Below are 19,739 nucleotides of genomic sequence, written 5' to 3' on the forward strand. Positions count from 1 at the left end.
AGGGGTTTTGCTGTATTAAAGTACACATTGGCATTATTTCATACCCGGGTTTAGGCTTTCCTATTCAATTCTATTTTTTTACCTGTCAATGCTTTTCAACTTAGTACAATGCAAAATATGGTTAACTAGTACAACCTTGAAGTTTGGGTCAAATGCCATTTGTTGGCCCTACAGCAACTGGAGCCAATAAAACAGGTTGTATCTACAGCAGGATACTGCCTGAACAACTGTTTTCAAAGGAAGATGGCAAACTCCTGGAAAAATGGCAAACATTCCCACAGAAAAGAAAGCCACGCCTGTAAGCTTCAGGTATTTCCTTATTATAAAACCTGATCTTGGGGACAAGACACACTTACTCAGCATTTTTCTCACTTCTTGCTGCCAGAAATAAATGATGCATTTGAAGCACAAAGCTAAGTCTCTGTAGAGACCATCATTTTGTAACAACCTGATCTTTTCTGTTTATTAGCAGAGGCTGGGCCTAAATTTTTCAATAATACACACAAAGATCTATATAATCTGAGCTAGAAGAATACTGCCATAATTGACAAGAATAGGCACAGCCAAATGTTTTCTCATGTGGTTCAGAGATATCACAGGCAACATCTTCTCAAAACATAACGAAAGATGACACTTCATCAGACAACGTAAATGTGCCAGGCAATAAATCTTGCAGCAGAAGCCTCCTTCCTATTTTAATTCTGATCGTCACCGATCAAGAGATACAATTGTCTTTCTCAAGACAGACACAGGAGAGGTGAAACCAAAGCAAACACCTCAACTGAAAAAACACTGAACTGCTCAGGGTTTCACATTTAAATCCTGGTGTACTCGTTCTGGTTTAATAAAAATAGCCCACCCCACTGTTTGCACAATTCCTGAGATCAGTAGATACTATCCTGCAGCTGCCAGCACTATTCAGAACAGCAAGGAGGCTTGTTTCAGTCGGGAACATCCATGTTTCCCCCTCCCCTTTTAGGTGATGCATCATTTCAGCCCCAGGTATGGAACACAGGTTGGAGATCTCCCCCACCGTGACTTGCATATCTGAGCACTACTGACCACAACAAGGTGCCCACAGCTTAGGCATTCTGCAGTATTCTAGGATCTTTCATCTAAATGTTAGCAAAGCTGTTCTGCAGTACTCTACAAGAATGGGCTTTATTTTGCATCTGACCATTGTTATCGCAAGGGCACAAAGAAAGGGCTCTCCATCATGTATGTAGCAGCACAGACCAGCATGGAGTACCAAAAAAAAAAAAATCCATCTAAACCCAGCGTAAAGACTTGGTCAATTAGTGTATGCCAAGTTCTGTGCTTTACTGGTTACAGCACCAGATTTATCCAAGCTAGTTTTAAGTTATAGATATGTTACTGCTGTGTGGATTGAGGTAGGAAGTTTTAGTTTTCCAGCCACAGCCACAAAATCAGGCACTTACAAAGTAAGATCCCAGTGCCTTGTCCCCAGGTTCTCCAGCTAGTAAGGAAAAATTAAACAGTGACAGCAGTAAAAGAGTCAGAAGAGTTTAAAACATTACCTCTTAAAGAACAGATTCAGATATATTATCTAGTAAAATCTATTTGTCTATCAGTGGCCACTTTCCCTTCAGAAGAAACGCTCCAAGGCTCCTTCAGTGCTAGCAGCTCTGAGCTCACAAATAACCCTTTGACAAGAAGCCAGCATGCATTCAGCAAGGATATATGGCCTACCAGGATCGGGATTCAAACCAGCTTGCTGCTTCTCCTTGTTCTTCCATAGCTCCCTGCATGCCTGTGGGTAAATCACTCAATCTTCCCATGCCTAAATTCCACATTTGTATAAGAGGGATAATGACTCTTCCCTACTACAGAGGGCCATTGTCAGGCTACATTTACTAGTGATTGACAGGAGCCTAGGTACTACAGACAAGCACCACAAAGAATCATCCCTTTGCCCCAAATGCTTTATGAAAAACAAATGCTCCTTAAAAAGCAGGTTTCAGATTCAGTTCCCTAGTAGTTATCACAAAGAACAGCAATTTAACAAAGACTCTGCAAACGTTAAAAAAAAAACAACAAAAAACCCAACACAATGTGACAATGTCCTTTCAACCTAACATTTAAAAAAACTACATGCACAATTACGTACGATAATGACAAAACAAGAGAACAAAAAAGGTGGGCAATATTGTTCCTTCTAGCTTAAAAAAAAAAATTACAGTGCACTCAGTTTGCCAGTTTAATAGGTGATGTGACAGGTCCTTAGTTCATCTTGGGACAATTTGAGAACAGAATGATTAGCAGTGTATGATGACAGTGATCACTAGCTGGTTCCTGGAGAGCTGATAAGTTATTAAGCTAAACAATGCATCACTATTATGAGCAAGTCAGTGCACTAACTGCAATTTCCTTGAAAGCTGAGCGGTGCATGATTATACTTGTCCACTCAGACTCCCTGCTGGCAGCTCCGTATTCTGCTATTGTTCTGAGCTCTAGAGTCTTCCAGGGCCCAGGATACAGCCGCATGAAAATGTATTCTTCACCCTCAGCCTTCATTGTGGCAGCTGCCATCTGACGGATACTGGAAAGAGAGACATTCTCTATCCTGAAGCACAGCCATTAGAGCCCCTAAAAACATGTGGGTTGGTTTGTCAGCACAAACTCTCTCTCATTTCTGGCTGAGGCAATTTCCATTTCAAGACTGCTCTGACTTTGGAATGACACATATATACCTACATATGTATTATATACATACACATATATATATATGCATGTGTGTTTATGTGTTTTAAAAACACACATATATACATTTCTGGTTGTTTTCTTTATGACTCTCAGGAAGACTGCTGTTATTATTGGAAGCTCAAACAGATATCTTTCAACTCATATTTCTCTCTCAAGGTATAAGCAAAGACAACAGAGCACACTTCCACTAACGAACCTAGAAAAACTACGAACAGAAGAGGCAAAAGAAAAAGGTGACAGCAGCTGGATAAGTAGGATTTCAAGTGGCTAATACAAACATAGATTGGAAACATGGCTTTCAGCTGTCCTACCAAAGAGAAGCAGTTCTAGTGGTAGAGACAATGTAGGGACTAGAAAAAAAATACAGTCAGGTCCTAGTGCAGACCTGCCTTGTGAGATGGATAAGCCACTTGCCCTCCTATATGCCTCGGTTTCTCCCTCTGCAAAGAAAGCCCAGACCATCTCACCACCTCTCAGAGGTTACACACTGTAGTGGGCAATCCCTGGAGCACACAGGGCCTGGTGACGGCAGGGGTTACTGCTGCAGAGCGGGCAGTGCAGGGCCTGCTGCTGCACTGCTGGAGGAACGGAGTAAAGTCCCTAACCCGCACAGTTATGTGGAGAGAGAAGAACAGAGACACCCATTTCGATTCCCTAAACTAGTTCTCAGAAATATATCTTCACTCTCATCTGCGTGATCGGTCACACTAAGCCTCCCCTCCCTTCGGTGCATTTTCACCATGCTCGTGCCCTGAATGTCGTCAGCTAGTCTGTCCAAAAGGCAAAATTTTTAAAACCCCTAAGTGTCTTCCCTCCAACAGCTACAGACATTTCAGAGTGTAAGCCCCATTGGCTTCCAATGAGCCTTGGGGTACCAAGTGCTTAAGTCATTTTTTTTAAATGGGACTTAGGTGATTCTGAAAATATTATCATGTATCTCACATTAGATTTGATATAAAATGCACATTAAGTGGGAAGAAAACCTGACACTGAGAACATTTGACAAGTGCTTAAAAGGTAGGTCTTAATTCATTTTAAACTTTGTTTTATATAAGACTCATTTAAGGAGCACCATGAAATTGTTTCATTGTCCTTTTCTCTGTGCTGATCCTGCAAAGAATATATAATCAGTAATATGTTTAAACAAGCCACAGAAAAAGTACCACTCTGTTTTGAATCCAGGAACTGTTCTATTCCTGTCACTGAGTTTTTTCAAACCCAAGTAAAAGGGATAAACTGTAACTGTTGGAATTAAAAACACAAAATGAGCAAATATAATATTCAAAACATGAAACTAGTAATACATATAGGATAAGCCTGCCCTATAATTTTTAAAAAAGGTTAACACCACTGCTATTTGTACACCTTATACCTTTACAAATAAATTATTTCTATCCTTACAACAAGATCTAATCATCTGACCATTCTCCTGGGCAGTAAAGAAAGGTTAAGTCGTCAATCATTTCAACTCCAACTCCAAAATTAACCATCCTGTAGCTGTACTACTGCAACTGTCTGTGAGCCTGTGCCATAAATATAACCAAAATGATTTGGCTTCAAAGGTGTGGGTTGGTTTGGGTTTTTTGGTTTTTTTGTCTTTTCCCTGAACTTGGATCACACTCAGCAAGTTAACAGCAACCTCCCTAACACTGAAGATGGGAACTGTTGACTCAGGGCCAGGAATTTCATCAACTGCTTTGCTACGATCCTCCAACTACACCCTAGTTACTCAGCACATGGAGACTGCACTGAAGGACAAAGCCATTAACTGTTCTAAGTACAGTGGCCATCTACAAATCCATAAGAAAAAAAAACATGGTTACGTTCCAGTCCGTGGGAACTCAAAAGGAGATAACTAGCAATAGCATGCCACGGGAGGCTATCAAACATGGATTAACAGCCAAAGATGTATCAGGCCAAAGCCTCAGTGATACACTATAAACATAGAAGGAAATGAAGTTAAAGCATATGCTCACGTACATCTCAAAAGGACGCAAATCTTACACGAAGCATACGCGCACATACTATTTATCACTTCGGACTTTTTCCTGGGGTTTTTTCCCACTAATGAGGTCATTGTCACCTTTACAATGGGTGATCCATTCAAAATACGCTGCTTCACAAAATCACTGAAAGCTAATATATAACCACATTGTTTTGGCAACTATTTAAATCATTGCCTAAGATTACAATTCAACCACCATCTGAATGAACAAAGCCATTCAAATGGGTACAGGAGTCACAAAGTCCTTTTACTTTAGTCATTCCAGGCTGATTTCACACTCCTGTGCAAACGAAAAGTATTTCTGGCCTGTCAGAGCATAAGCGCAAACCCTTCCTTTAGAGACTTTCATCCTCCCTCAGACACAGGGCTTTCCCCACACACAAACACAGAGCGCTTGTCCTGGGATCAAGCCTCAGCAGCCCCTGGCTTACAGCGCTGCGATGGGAAATGTGACAAGGCATAAAGCCAAGAAAATGACTGCATGTACAGAACTTATGGAACCACTCGGAAATGCAGAGCCTTGGAGTAACTTGATACCAATATGAAGACTGCAGAGAAAACTCTTTCATATAGTGTGGTTTCATCCCATGACCACTATTACAGTAGGATTTCAGAAACTGTACAATAACCAAAGCACGACTTTTACTGTAGGGCATCCAACACACAATACTGTACATTGAAGTCAAACCAAGTAACATTTGGACCTCATGCCATTCTGATACTTTCCCTTACGTCAAGGACATAAATAAAACTCCTGCATAGAGGGCTCGGGTAGAAGTCGCTTAATTAGTCTTGTACATCCAACACCCTTACAAATTGTAATTCAGCTGTCTGCTCTGGTACAGAAGTACATGCCCTTTCCCAAGGCAAGCTTTGCTCTTAGCCCACTGTGGAATTTTTTGGCTTCTAGTTTGTTTAAGTTAAAGCAGCCTTGAGGCTGCTCTAACTTCAGCTAGTTTTTCATAGTTTACAGCCAATAAGCAGCTTCACATGAAATGCTCACGAAGAAACATAAAGGACCAATGAATTACTGCAAGAGACAGTTCTTCCTCCATACCAACAGTTCTCTCCAAAACTGAGAGGTTGTACAATCTCACTCAAGTTCAAAAATACTTTGTCCTATTTAAATGAGACATTAAATCACACATTATAATACTATGTGGAAAGTAATGCCAAATGGAGCAAGGCATTACAATGTCAACAAGGTCAACAACACATTAACACAGAAGAGAGCAAAGCTCCACGCACAGCTTGAAGTACGAGATCCAACAGGACGAAACTCTGAGCACCCTGCTCTAGTTGACTCTGTCTTGAGCTGGGGGTTGGAGTAGGTGATCATCAGAGATCCTTCTCGACCTCAACCATTCTGTGAAGATTTGCCATTTTCTAATTTTGTGACAACTGCATGGTACCTGGCTTAGGCTGAAAACAACACAGAAAGGTCAAGGCTCTGCTATGGCATTAACCGTCAAAGTCCTGCATGAGGCTCCCATGTAGTTATAGGATGATCATTCATGGAATTATCCATGCTCATTCATCAGCCAACCCTGTGCTTCGTCATCTTCTATTCCTCTTCCTCTCCCCCCAGAAAACCATAAAGCCTGCTTTGGTCAAGCTGAATTCTTGCTAACCTCTTCTGTGCTTAGTCAAAATTACACTGGTCTAGCAAAGTGGTTCCTGGCAGCCATCAAAATACTGTTACACCTGTATGCCAGAAATACTGAAAAAAGCAACTATTAAAAAAAAAAATAAATCTGTTCTTTAGGAATCCAGTCATTTTGTGCATTTGTAACTACCATTACCTTGCCTGCAATGCAGGTAACTCAAATGCACTTCACTTTCCAGAATAATATGTTAATTTCATTTGCACAGAAATTGCTATAGACTGTCTACGCTGCCGAGTTTTGTCTGAAAAAAGGCTTCTTAACAAAATCAATAATCTATCTCAATTTGTGTCCCCTTAGTCTGTAAAAGGGAAATATTGCAAAACACACAGTCCCACCACTCACTGCAGAAAACTAGTCTAAAAGCTGTGGTAAGCTCAGGAGAGAACGAACCACAAGTGTATGGTTTCACACCTTGCTAGCTCAGCAGATGCAAACAAGCCACGCACATTAAAACTCCACTTGGCTTATGAAAATGCCAAATGGGTAATAACATGCAACTCAAACGTCCTAAATTCATCCCCACAGTGGTGAGAGGTTAATTCTTACCATTTCCCTTTTGCAACCAAGTAGTTTGAACATGGAAACAATGAAAAGCAAAATTTTATTTTAACATTAGCTAATCTGATTTAAAGATATCTGAAATAATTTTTTGAGTGATGGCAACTTAGGTGTAAATAAGGTAATTTAAACAACAATTATCAAAAGAAGTATGTTTGTTGCTCAAACGTCAAAGCAAATTAAACAAGCCAATTGAGGAGAAATCGGTGACAAAGCAACTGGAACCAGTCCATTTACGCAATAAGCCAGATTTTGACAGCAACAGCATCTTCTGCAAGAAGAGAGAATATTTTTCTCATTTCAAATTACTCAGTTTAGTTCAGAATGATCACTAGTTCATTCCAGGTTGAGAAACAAATTAGGAACTGAAAAAGCAAGTAAACTTGGCAGTTTTTTTCTTCCAGTCTGCAAACAAGAAGTAGGTGTGGGAGGTTGAGATCTACTAGCTCCAATGCCTTGGCGAGCAGAATCTCAGGTCACGTTCAGTTTTGTTTGCTTAGCACAGGTCACACTACACTGCTTAGTTATAAACATAACACAGGCTGAGATGTTTTTTTCCTAAATACTCAGCACATTTAATATTGCTTATTAGTTTAAAAACAGTAAATGAAAATGTTTGGTTTCCATGTTATAATCAAACCCCAATTTCTACCCAAAAGCCGCTTGAAAAAGATCACAATTGAAAGATTAATCATGTAATAAATCACTCATCATTTTCAAAAAAGCATAAAAATAAAGACTAAGTTAATCTATGTAAATGTATACAGTTGCTTAGATGCATACAGAGTATATCCTTCTCCTTATTAAGAACAACCTTTTCCTCTTTTTGCCAAGACTACGTTTATTTGCAAGTGAGTGCCTTAGAGGTTATCAAAAGTGAAGAGTCAATCTTTCTTTAGGAAAATAAATAAAAGCTACAAATGTTAAACAAGATTAACATGGGCCCTTTCAATCAAGGTCTCTGACTTGTCAACTTCAACCAACTCACCCTGTAAAACAGGATATACATGTGGCATAATAAAGGGTTGAATACTGATCTTTTGACCACAGAACTAGGATAAATATTCAGGTATCACTAAAACCAGTGCGTATCATTACCCAGACTTTCTGACACATAACATTTCTAAAAAGCCTGAACAGAAAAAGACAGGGAGAGTCACACCTACATTTTAACTGTTCTATCCATGTCAAAACTTGTAAATTTTCCCCTCCCAGCTTTAGAAATTCCCCCAGTATATATATATATATTTTTTTAATTCATCTATTTGAATACTCTAAGGTTGCATTTTGCTCTAAACTTAAGTGGTGTAGCTTGCAAAACCTTGTGACATCTCTGGTATCCTCTGTAAGAAAACAAACTTTGCAGGCAAAGACAATGCACTTTTCCTTTACAGTTACATCTTGATCAAACACACATTCACACTTAGAAAAGGGTTGGGATCCTACTTTATAAATAATTTGTATTGAAAGAATTTGGGTCAAGGACAGCTTACCACCACCAACAGCCTACATCTCCCTACAATTACTGGCCAATAAGTAGCACAAGTATCTTAAAAACTTCTATTCCATCACGTTAATGAAACTTAATTGGACTGCAAAGGTCTGAAAAAAATCACTTTGCCTACTGAGACATCCCCACAAAAGCCTACCTCAGAAGTCCCCAAAAGATTAACAAATGGTTTGCTGCCACCAAGCAAACTCACTACTTTTCCACTTGCCAACTCTGTGCTAAATAGCAGCTCTGATACCTCAGCATTACTGCTGTGAGCCTTCTAAAGCAGGTTGCAGTTCAGAAGTAGACTTTTTATTTTAATCTCTAGCAAAGCACATTCAACAGACTGAAGTAAGGAAGTCTGTTCTGGTTGGTGAGGAAGTTTAGGCATTCACTGCTTTTTTTGGATGTGAAAATAAAACTTTATCAACCCCTACAAAATGTTTATTATACATCAGACCACAAAAATGAGATCAGATTCTCTGTTTCCATCGTCAGCACAGTAAAACTTTGTGCAGTACATCTGAAACTAACAGGGGATGGTATAGTCACAAAACAGGCTTAATCAATCTTTATTTCTTTTGTGCCATAATAAAACATTTTTGTCTGTTGTTTTCTCTCATAACAAATATATCTTATAGTTAGCTACACAAAACCAAGCTGAGCTTGGGGGGAGAAGAGATCTTTTTACTTTGAAATGATAACTGCAACTCACAGGCTTTGCTCTGTTGATTCTGAACAGCAATGAATGGAGTTATTTCCTCACATTCCTGTTGTATAATTCTTCCTTTACCAGCCTTCAGCTATCAGATCAGAGCGGGAGTTTACTCTGGAGTTGGCAGTAAACAAAAGAACAAATCTGCACTGTTTCCTCTGAAACAAGAAATTGTAGCCCTTATCCAAATATATTAAAACACTGAAACATGCAGGACGATTAAGGAGTTGTGTATTAGATAAATGAGGTAGTGTGCTCAACAGATTAAAAAAGAGAAGAATTAAGTGGAAAGATTTACATATTTATAGAGCACAAACAAGGCATTGTCAAATAGTTCCAGCCATCAAATGGAGCCTAATTTAAGTTATAACTCAGTGGAAGGAGTAGCCTATGGATTCAAACTATTGTGTTAATGAACAACTCAGCTGTTACTTCTTGATGACAAATGCACAATAGTCATACTTTTCCTTAACAGACCTGCAATACATTCGCTCTACTGCTGAAGCATAAGAGCACCCAGCTTGCAGGGGAGCCATCTAGGAACCAATAAAAGCCACATTTTTCATTTAAATATTAACTTTCATCTGAAAGTAATAAACAAATATTCAGCTGAAGGAATCATTAATGATGGCAAAAGATAGATATTTTTTCGTCTTTTTTATTTCTCAGCTCAACATCAGTTGGCACCAGTGTTGTTTCCTTTACATCACTGATGTTGTACTTATCCCCAGATGATGCACTCCATCTATGTAACAGCTCTGCCAATGGATGGAAACAGTTTAGCATGGGAAATAAGGAAAAGCAACCAACCCGCCACGAACTACAGCCAGGTATTTATTTATTTAAAAGGCAAATGTCCAAGTTCAGACAAGAGGAAGAAAAAAAAATCTTAAAAAAACCCAGCCCTGTTAAAACATCCAATATCTAAACCAACACTTTTCTAGCACATGATGCTCCCCAGCATTGCACTGTGGGTTTGATCCAGTACTTCTGTTCCACCTTTTGAATCTCATTTAGTTTCTAAGCACTCCTGTCAGCTTCTGACTTGGCATCAGCCTTAGCCTGATGGGACCACATGGTAGGCTGAGGACTACATGGCAGGACTGCTGGGCAAAGAAAGGCATAAAGTAAGGCAGTGCCCCACTGCCCAGCCATGTGCCAGAAGCAGAAAAGGGAAATAATAACAACATTTGTAGATAAACAATAAGAGACCATCAGAAAGGAAGTTCTTTCCAAGGTTTAATGTATTAAAACAGTGCAGAATGTTCCCACAGCCCAGCAGCACCTAAAACACCCAGCAGCCCTGAACACAAGTTGATGACATTCACAATTAAAGAGCTCATGTCCTTCGTTAGTCCAAACGAGTAACTTCTATTCTCTTTACTTCTCATTTATCTGATTCTCACTAGCTCTTACTCATCCTGAATATCCACCAGCAAGTTCAGCACCGTATATGCACATGGTGATGCAAACAAGAAGGCAAAGCGCTTTGGGGAAGGGCAGGCAGGCGGCTTGAGCCATGAGCATTCCCATCACTCCAGCCTCCTGTGGTGTCTGGACATCAGTGCTCGGTCCTTCTGTAACAGATGGTCACCAAGTCAGACTAAAAAAGAAGTCCCCAACCTCAGATATCACAAACACACACACCCTCAGAAAAAAAAAATAAAATAAAATATCAAGACATTTGGGAGTCTTTGCCACACCAAAAGAAAACACGAGCAACCTGTTTTAGATGAGTAAACACTGTCTTAGAACTTGCAAAAGCCTTTACTCAGTGGTATTCCTAGGACATGCAGGATGGCAGAAGCCAGGGGGGGAAAAAGGTTTTAACAACAACAGTAACTTGCCTTTGCCAGCTGACCACCCAGTGTTGCAGACCAATCTGTATTTTCATAGAAGGGTATCTATGACATTTGTTTGTCTGTTCATACCAAAGGAAACAGACTACTGATCTCTTGAATGTCCTCAAATGATGCATAGACACATTTTAAGCACTTGTTTGTCCTATTATGCTCTGAAATCCAAAATAGACCTTTTATTACAGTATCTCCAATTTCAGGGCACCTAGACAGTAAACAAGTGATCAGGGAATGAGAAACACTGATATTAATAGCAACAACAATGTTCTTAAGTAGAGGTGTCAATTATTATTAAGCAAAATGGACAGATTACCAACAATACCGCCACAAACTTAGCAAAGATAACAAACCTAGTTTCATTTTTTATTCAAAGACCAAAAAAATCCAGCTTATTCTGTACATTTTTTTCACTGTTTACTTCTTGCTACATTTTTATTAGAATGAATATTTTTAAGCACCTCTCCACTCTAAGAATACCTCCCATGGTAGAGCCTAGCCTGGCTTTTCCACCCTATCCAGCTTCTCTGGGAAGCACCTCACTTGCATGGCCAGCCTTCTGTATTTAGTACCAAACCTGCAGGCTTGCAAAGTGCCTGTAATTCTGCTTCAAGTCACCAATATACACAAACCGCACCTCTAGAAGAGGACCTGAGCATCTTGGAAAAGAAGCCAGACTGACAGTTGCTTTTGAAATGGCTGCCTTAAACACTTCTGCAACCAAGGTCTCATCCTTCACACATGCAGAACTGGTTCCTTCTCTTAGCATGCTGAAATAATGACCATCAGTACTAACGACCATCTGATACCAAACAGTATCAGAAAACTCTCAGTAAAGATTTTAAAATTTGTGATGCTAGACACCTGACCTGCAATTATTTTAGCCAGCCCTGTGAACAAACTGGCCTCTCAACTTCATCCTGGTTATAACTTAATAGCATTAGAATTTAAACAATACCTTTCTCCCTCAACTGCTTTATTTCACTGTTTACTGTCAAATCTTCATATTAAGTACCAGAACAGAGAGAGGCAAGGCTACTTGTTAACTCACACACTCCAGATGTTCAAGGGTTTACTAACATATTACCCAGAAATCAGGCTAATTACATTATAGAGATACAGTGCTAGGAAGAACCCTGACCCCACTTCATTCTCCAGGACTTAAACTCTCCATATATTTTTATATACACTCGAAAGACAAGGTCAGGCTCACCTTCCTTCTCCCTATTGCATGCACTGGTGGCTCAATGCAAGCATTATCCGAGACTGTCCTTCCTCCCCCTCCATTCAAATTTAATTCCTATGCAGTAAAAAGAGATATAGTGAATAATATTTTGCAATTAGAAATAAAAAATAACAAACAAACAAGAAACCAAGACAGGAGTGTAACAGCACATTAGTATGTCTATCAAGTCCTCAAGCAAGTTACTTGTGGCACATGACTCAATAGCATGAGATAGTTTAGCTCTGACCAAGGAAGCGGAAACGAGACACTTAATCTTGGTGGGAGGGAAGCTCTTTTTTCTGCAGCACACAGGGAGCTGAAGGTGGGAGTTTACAGATGAGCACGGTTCTCTGCCCCAGAGAACTAACATTTACAGAGGCACGTACAAAAGAAAAAGGATGCAATGCTAAAACCAGGCACCATCGTTACATTTACATATATAAACACCTGCATGCCTTCTGAATAAGTGAAGATTCATGGCACCAAGGAACTCTCAAGCCAAACACGGACACAGCACAATCAGTAAAACACTAGCATGATGATGACAGCAATAGCAAAAAGATTAGACACATGCAAATCTTCAGCATGCAACTAAAAATTAAACAGCTCTGATCCTATCCTCCGCTAGGGTGCCTGGCAGAGCTCATTTGAAATCAATAGGTCTGCACTTATTTACACAAGCAGAGCATCAAGAGCACATTGCTCAGTGTAACTGCTTAGGAGTTTCGCTATTATTTATTTCTGGACTACTTGTCTTAATGCAACTTTGCATAAAATACCTCATGCCTAACAAAGTTATGATTAATAGTGTTTTTCTTTCAGCTCAGCCCACTGTTTTATTCACTACTGGTCTCACCTCTTCACCTCGTTAACTGCTTTCTTGCTTCTGGCCATCGGAATAGTTCCAAAATTGCTGTTCTTTGTTCAAAAAAATACTGCTATTGTAACAGAAGCTAAATTAAAAGACTCACGTCTTGAACAAGGGCAGACTGTAAGCGGCAAAAGGCCAAATAAAAAGAGGGAGATTTGTTACTTTTCCTTCCCAAGAGGATTAAGAAAAATGTACAAGATTTAAAAAATTGCTCCAGCCCTTTTCCCTGGTGTGTGAGAACATGAAAGAGACTCCAATACTCCCTCCAGATCACTTCTCAGAAGAGCCTATGTAAAACCTGTAGAGTTTCTTCGACTAACATAAGGATACCAATGATGTCATTGCCACCTCTTTGGATCACATCTGTCCCACAAATCATTATTTCTTACTGGCAGCCTTGCCGCACAGGTAAAAACTCTGTTTAAGGTCTCACTGGGAAAAATATAAGTGGTGTAAGTAACTGCATCTTTGTTATCTCATCAGAAAAGATTAGCAGGGATGTAGGCCACCTCCCCCTCTCATCCCCCAAGCAGTCCTTTTCAGATGGGGTGCTTGGGAGGGGAGATTTGTCTTGCACCCATATAAAAAGTTGTTGTCTCCTGGGCACATTCACTTCTTAAAGGAGGAGGAAAAAGAAACAGCAGGATCATAAATCTATGGAGTTACATCTCCTCATACACATGGTGTTCATCAGAGCAGAAGGTCCGTGGGGCAGGGACCTTATTTGCCTCAGTGCACGTAAAAAGCGCACAAGAGAAAGCAATGATTCAGTGCTATCAGTTGTCTTAGGAATGACACAAACAAGCTTCCCCTCCTCTCTCTGCTGCATCTCTACTGTCTGCAAAAACAACAAAACAAACAAAAGGGAAATAAACAGAAGTTTCCCATGCCAACAAACCTTTCCAGAGTTTTTGTTCCTGACCAGCCAGGTTCCATGAAAGCTAGGGAAAGATTATCGATACTCACTGTGCATGGCAAGGGCCAGACACTGCAGTGACCAGAGGCAATACCAAACTGTCAAGTGCTACACCCAAATGCAGGACAAGGTATCGCACCCCAAAGGGCTTATCTTCCTATCCTAACCCTTTCACAGCTCTCGAAATGTTGAGGATGTGAAATGTAGTGTGAAACAAAAAGACAACAGGACCATCCCTGAACTTAAAAAAATAAAAATAAAAAAAGAAAGAAAAACCCCACCAGAACCCAGTCTATGCATTAGGAGTGACAGATTAAAGATTGCACTGTTGACGTTAACAGTGACATTTTAAGCATGGGACAGGGAGCAACAATCCCTCCGAAAAAAATCAGCAACCACTTTTAATTATAATGAAACACCACCTTAAAAATAGATATTTAAGATTGAAGAGCCTTTAATGCCCTGTTGACTATTCATGGACCGCAGTAAACAAGGTGCTGATATACTTTACAGTGCAAACAACAGCAGTGGTGAGCCAAATGGGATGAGCCCCAAATCAGAGTGAAATTTCAATGCATGAAGTTGAACTGTAAGATAAGGGACTGTAATCAAATTACACCACAAATAGGTCCATTCATCTGTAGGCATTATCACAGAGAGAGGATTGAATTACAGCTTGGAATAAAAGAATTTAAGAAATAAAAAGCAAATTTATTATCTAGGTATTATTTTCCTACTGCCAAAGAAAATTTCCCACCTTCATACAAGAATGCTATCCGAGATGAATCTGGAGAGAAAACTGAAATACTAATTATCAGGCTGGAAAAACAAGAAGAGTTTGAGTTGTGTTATTTACATTCCCATTCCTCTTTCTGAATAGAGCAACAAAGTCAACAAGCTAAGTGAAGACACAAGAATATGCATTTGCAATTCAAGTTGTTTTGCTGCGAAAGGCCTAGGCAGCTTATATACATTCAGTAAACTGGCCAGAGTATTTTTTTCCTCCCGTTAAAAAAAAAAATAATTTCTCACAGTGCCTTCCACTACATTTTTCTTTTTTTTTTCCCCCAAAAGCTATCACAATCCATACTACTCAATACCACAATTTTTAAAGAGAACCAAGTGCAAGGCATGCATTTCCCCTCGTCCTCCTCCAGTTTGGCAGCACTGAAAAAGCACCTTTTAAAACAAACACGCGTGTGGACGATTCGCTCTTTCAGTAAGTGCTGCAAGGAACAACAACCAGGAGGGGGGGGAAGGAAAAAGAGCGAGAGGAAAAAAAAAACCCCACTCCTCCTCCTCCTCCTCTGGTTGCTGTTGTTGCCTTTGTTGTCCGGCGGTCGCCCCGTGCCTGCAGCCTGCCCCGGCCGGGCCCCCCCGGCCCCCACCTGTTTTCATTCATCCGCTCATCGCGGAGCGCACCAGGCGGCCCGGGGAGGGCAGCAGGAGGCGGGAGCCTCACTGGGGACTGCCCTAAACCTTACGAGGGGACCCCCAACTCCAGCGCTGACTCCCATCACCATCTCCCAGGCTTGGGATGGGGGGTGTGTGTGTGTAGAGAACACCCAGGTGTATCCTCTCCCTCCCCCCCGCCCCCCCCCAAAACCCCTGCCCCCTGGCCAGGAGGCTGTCCCCCTTCATCCCAGCACCCTGACTCCTTGCAAGGAGGGTGCCCTCACCCAACACGGCACCCTGCCCCTTTACGAGGAGGGTGTCCCCCCCTCCAGCCCCCTACCCCTTTGTAGGAAGAAGGGTACCTACCCCCCTTGCAAGGAGGGTGCCCCTCACTCCTACACCCTGCCCCCTTGCAAGAAGGGTGCCCCTCACCCCTACACCCTGCCCCCTTGCCAGGAACGGTGCCCTCCATCCCAGGACCCTGCTTTTTTTCCAAGGAGAAGGCCCCCACCCCACCAACCCACCCCCTTTGCAAGGAGGAGGCTGCCCTGCCCCCTTACAAGGAAGGTACCCCCCCCACCCCAGACCCTTCGCAGGGACACAGGGTACCCCCCACTCCAGCACCCTGCCCCTCTGCAGGAAGGAGGGTGCCCTCCCAGCACCCGGCCCCCGTGTAGCAAGGAGGATACTCCCCCCCCCCCCCCCCCAACCCAGCCCCCTTGCAAGGAGGGCGCCCCCCCCAACACCCTGTCCCCTTGCAAGGAGGGCGGCCGGCCCCCTCGTAAGGGAAGCGCCCCCAGCTCCCGCGCTGCCCCAGCCCCAGCACCTACCTCGTCTTGGAGGACAGGAAAGCAAGTTTGATTAATCCATAGGTAAACAACTGGATGCTCTCCTTGGCTATGCTGGCCACTCTGAGCCTGTGCTCTAGGATGTGCAGTTCCATCTTTTCCTCTTTCTCATTTGTAGTTCATCTATCCCTGGGGTTTATTTTGTGTTTTTGAATGGGGAGGGGGAGGGGGGCTGTTATTGTCGGTGCCTTTTTTTTTTTTTTTTTCCTCCTCTCTCCTCCCTGGCTCCTTCTCCCCCTTCCCGGCTCCGGGGGCGGGGAGAGGCAGGCAGCGGGGGGGATGAGGGAGCAGAGGGTGCAAAAGTTGGACCGGCGGGGGGGAGGCCGGCGGGGCGCGGAGCTGAGCCGGGCAGGGAGGCAGCGGAGCCCGGAGTGCCGAGCAGCTGGTGCTCGCTGGAACAAACAACTTGCCACTCAACCCCGGCCCAGCGCGCCTGCGCGCCGCCCCGCCGCATGCCGGGCCTTGGAGTCCCCGCCGCCGCCGCGGGACGGGACGGGACGGTCCGCCCTGCCCTGCCCTGGGGAGGGGGCCCGGGCAGCACCCCCCAGCACCGCCTCTCTGTCGTCAGGGGCGCTTTTGACCACTTTAAAAAAAAAAAAAAAAAAAGGAAATTTATTAACAAATACTTGTAAGCCACCAGCCTTTTGTTTTGTTTAATTTTCATTGCACCTACTGTTCCACTCGGGCAGGAGGCGGCACACAGGGCATTTGGAAAATCACAAGCCAAAAGCCAGCAGGAAGAAGAGCTTCAGAAGTTTTGTCTTACAATAGGGAAATACTCAAATCTTACCCTGTTTATTCTTCTGTGTGGTAGATAGGGAGTCCTCATCTATTTCCCTGTGCAGCAGAAATAAAGTGGAAAAAACCTCAATTTCCATGAAAGTATTAGAATGGTAAAATCGCAGTATAAAACTAGCCTTGTGTGTATGACAGTTCGTAATGCTGGGAGGGTGAATGGCCTGTTCATCCCAGGACCCTCAAACCAGCCCCCCTGAAATGAGGGCTGCTCTGCCACCAGGAATGCCACAGGGCTGGCACCAAGACACCGTCCCTTGCCACGGCGGTTGGGAGCACCAGCTCCTCTGCACAGAGCCCCACTGACACCACACAGGCTAAAACTGGAATTAAATTCAGAATTGGGGTGTTCTTAAAACAGGACTTGGGCCATAAACCTGATTTTAGCTTCTGTGCAGGACTCCCTCTCACTTCGGATCACACTGATTCTGCCATGAACACAACAACAGTAACAGCAGCACCTAACTCACTCTGGCACTTTTCATTAGCAGATCTCAAATAGGCTTTATAAAGACCATCAGTAGCAAATCCTTCTGTTCTACACAGGGGGAAACTGAGGTACAGGAGGTGTCCAAGGGCATCAGTCAGAGATCGAGTTAGCCAAGCTCCACTCCAGGACATTCCTCTTCCCTCTACGGAAGGAAGAGCTCCTGCAGTTGCAAACTAAGCTTTTAGGGCCTGTGTTCTTGTGGCAGAAATCCCTTGAATCCAGCTCTGGAAACAAGCTTCTGAAACTAGGATTTCTAAAACCCTTTCTATTCTGTTAGTTCCCACTGGATAGCTGTATTTCTCCCCTGGACATGTCTGTTCTTCCTCTGCCTGTGGCCACACTTCTGAAAAGCTGTGTCTTAATTTTGTTATATCCCAAAAGGAAAAACTTGAAATCATTCAGAGGAAAGGCAACAAAGATAAAATATCAAATCTCTACTTCATTTTTTAAAAGCCTTTAAAAACTGAGGGGTTGTTTTCCTTCATTGCCTCACACAGAAGTTCAGATGACTGTAGGCGTTGCACTTTAGGAAGCTGAAGAGGATTTTTAATCTGCTTCCACTGCCAGTTCAAGGTCTTGGTCTTCAAAGCTCTGAATGTATCTGTGCCCAGCTACAAAAAGTGCCTGCACCTGCATCTACAAATCACAGATATCTGTGTTCCTCTGGGACAATGCAGACCACAGAGTCCAGAAGGAAACAGCCAGGGACAAAACATGCACCGTCAAGGTTGCTGTGAGCTGCCAGAGGAAATCAGACAAATGTAGCCTGAATCACTTCTAGGAAATGCTGCAAAACTTTCCTCTCTTAAAAGATTTTTCCATCATAATCAGGGCAACATTCACAACATCAACTCGTCCCCTTCCCAGTTAGAGAAAAAATATGCTGCCCCCAAGCAGAGCTTTCTCAACCCAGAGAGGCCAAACACTCTAGGAAGGCCACCAGGGATTATGCTATTACCAGTCTAATTACCACAGAAAATGCTTACATGAAACAACGAGAGATGGTAGAACAGACCCAAAGGTAAAATCAGTGGGGACCTTTTGAAGCAAGCAAATCATCAGAGACTTTGTTCTGCCTGCAGGGAAGGAGAAAAGAGGCCCTGAGTTAGTCATCTGGATTTACTAAAAAAAGAAGAATCAAGCAAACAAGCAGAAAAAAAAAAAAAATCCCCCCAAATCCACAAAACACAAAACTACTTCTTCATTTTGTAAGTTTACATCTGGTGCTCTCCAAAATTACAATTTCTTTCCTGGGTCTGTTCAGCTGCTATGGTTTTCCAAGTCTTTCATAGAAGGCCTGAAGGCTTCTTTGAGCTGGAAACTCAGACCTCATAGCTACGTGAACCTTCACATAGTTGACTGTAGGAAGTATTAAGAAAATATAAAGCCCTACCAACACCCAACCTAATTTTCTACACATGAAAAATACGCCTAGCTCAGCACAGGCAAATTTTTCAAGAGCAGGCAACCTGGCAATTAGCCAAAACACTATTACAGGCCCCCTCCTCCAGCTGTCATTAGTATTCAGATCTCTCTCTCTCCCTTGTTGCCAGGTATACCTGCGAGATTCCATGCAGGGAGCAGCCTAGAATGCGTTGTTGTTATATACAACATGCTATAATATCTTTTGATTATTGCAATTCCAAGTTTTCCCTATTTTTGCAGCTCAAAAGGACTCACTTGGCCAAGCCACAGAGCAGGGACCTGTTGTGCAAGATGGTGTAACCACACTTTTTTATTAAAGCCAAAAGCCATTCCCTGCCCACACAGCTTCCAATGTCAGTTACCGCAGCACATGCCAGGCAGACAGAACAAAGAAATGAGGAGAACGGACAAGAAAACAGGAAGATGAGATAGCAGCAAAAGAAATCTCAGTACGAGGACCAGGCACCATGACTCATCTCCTGCCTGGATGGAGAGCGGAGCACTTATGAGCCATCACAAGTAGATGAGATTTCTACGTGCTCTAGGTCAGATACCATCCATAACGCTAGGCAAAACTTGGATTTTGAAGCCCTGAGGCTGGTGGGGTTTCCCTGGTAGGAGAATGCAGACTGTACTTGGACTGACGGGCAGTTTTTAGATATATCAGCTTCTGCTCATGTTCACAAGGAACATGTTCTTACTGGTGAGCAGGGCAAGAGCCATCTCCTGTTTGCCTCGGGGAATTGTTTGTCTAGAA

At 42.5% G+C, this 19,739-nt stretch overlaps 1 protein-coding gene and 1 long non-coding RNA gene across 2 annotated transcripts in view; both read right to left on the reverse strand.

The window, feature by feature from the left end:
* Nucleotides 1-16,692, reverse strand: part of CASTOR2 (cytosolic arginine sensor for mTORC1 subunit 2) — a 122,069-nt gene extending 105,377 nt beyond the window's left edge. Inside the window, exon 1 of the mRNA XM_075771207.1 lies at nt 16,255-16,692. Coding sequence (XP_075627322.1) covers nt 16,255-16,367 — 113 coding nt within the window. The 5' untranslated portion in view covers nt 16,368-16,692. The remainder of the gene's footprint in view (nt 1-16,254) is intronic.
* Nucleotides 16,693-17,062: 370 nt separating this feature from the next.
* On the reverse strand, nt 17,063-18,836 carry LOC142604571 (uncharacterized). Its single transcript, XR_012838436.1, has 3 exons — nt 18,776-18,836; nt 18,544-18,633; nt 17,063-17,109 (listed from the first exon to the last, which is right to left on the reverse strand). It is a non-coding gene; the product is annotated as an uncharacterized LOC142604571 (long non-coding RNA).
* Nucleotides 18,837-19,739: the final 903 nt, after the last annotated feature.

This window comes from Balearica regulorum, chromosome 19, assembly GCF_011004875.1.
Source record: "Balearica regulorum gibbericeps isolate bBalReg1 chromosome 19, bBalReg1.pri, whole genome shotgun sequence".
Taxonomy (NCBI): domain Eukaryota; kingdom Metazoa; phylum Chordata; class Aves; order Gruiformes; family Gruidae; genus Balearica; species Balearica regulorum.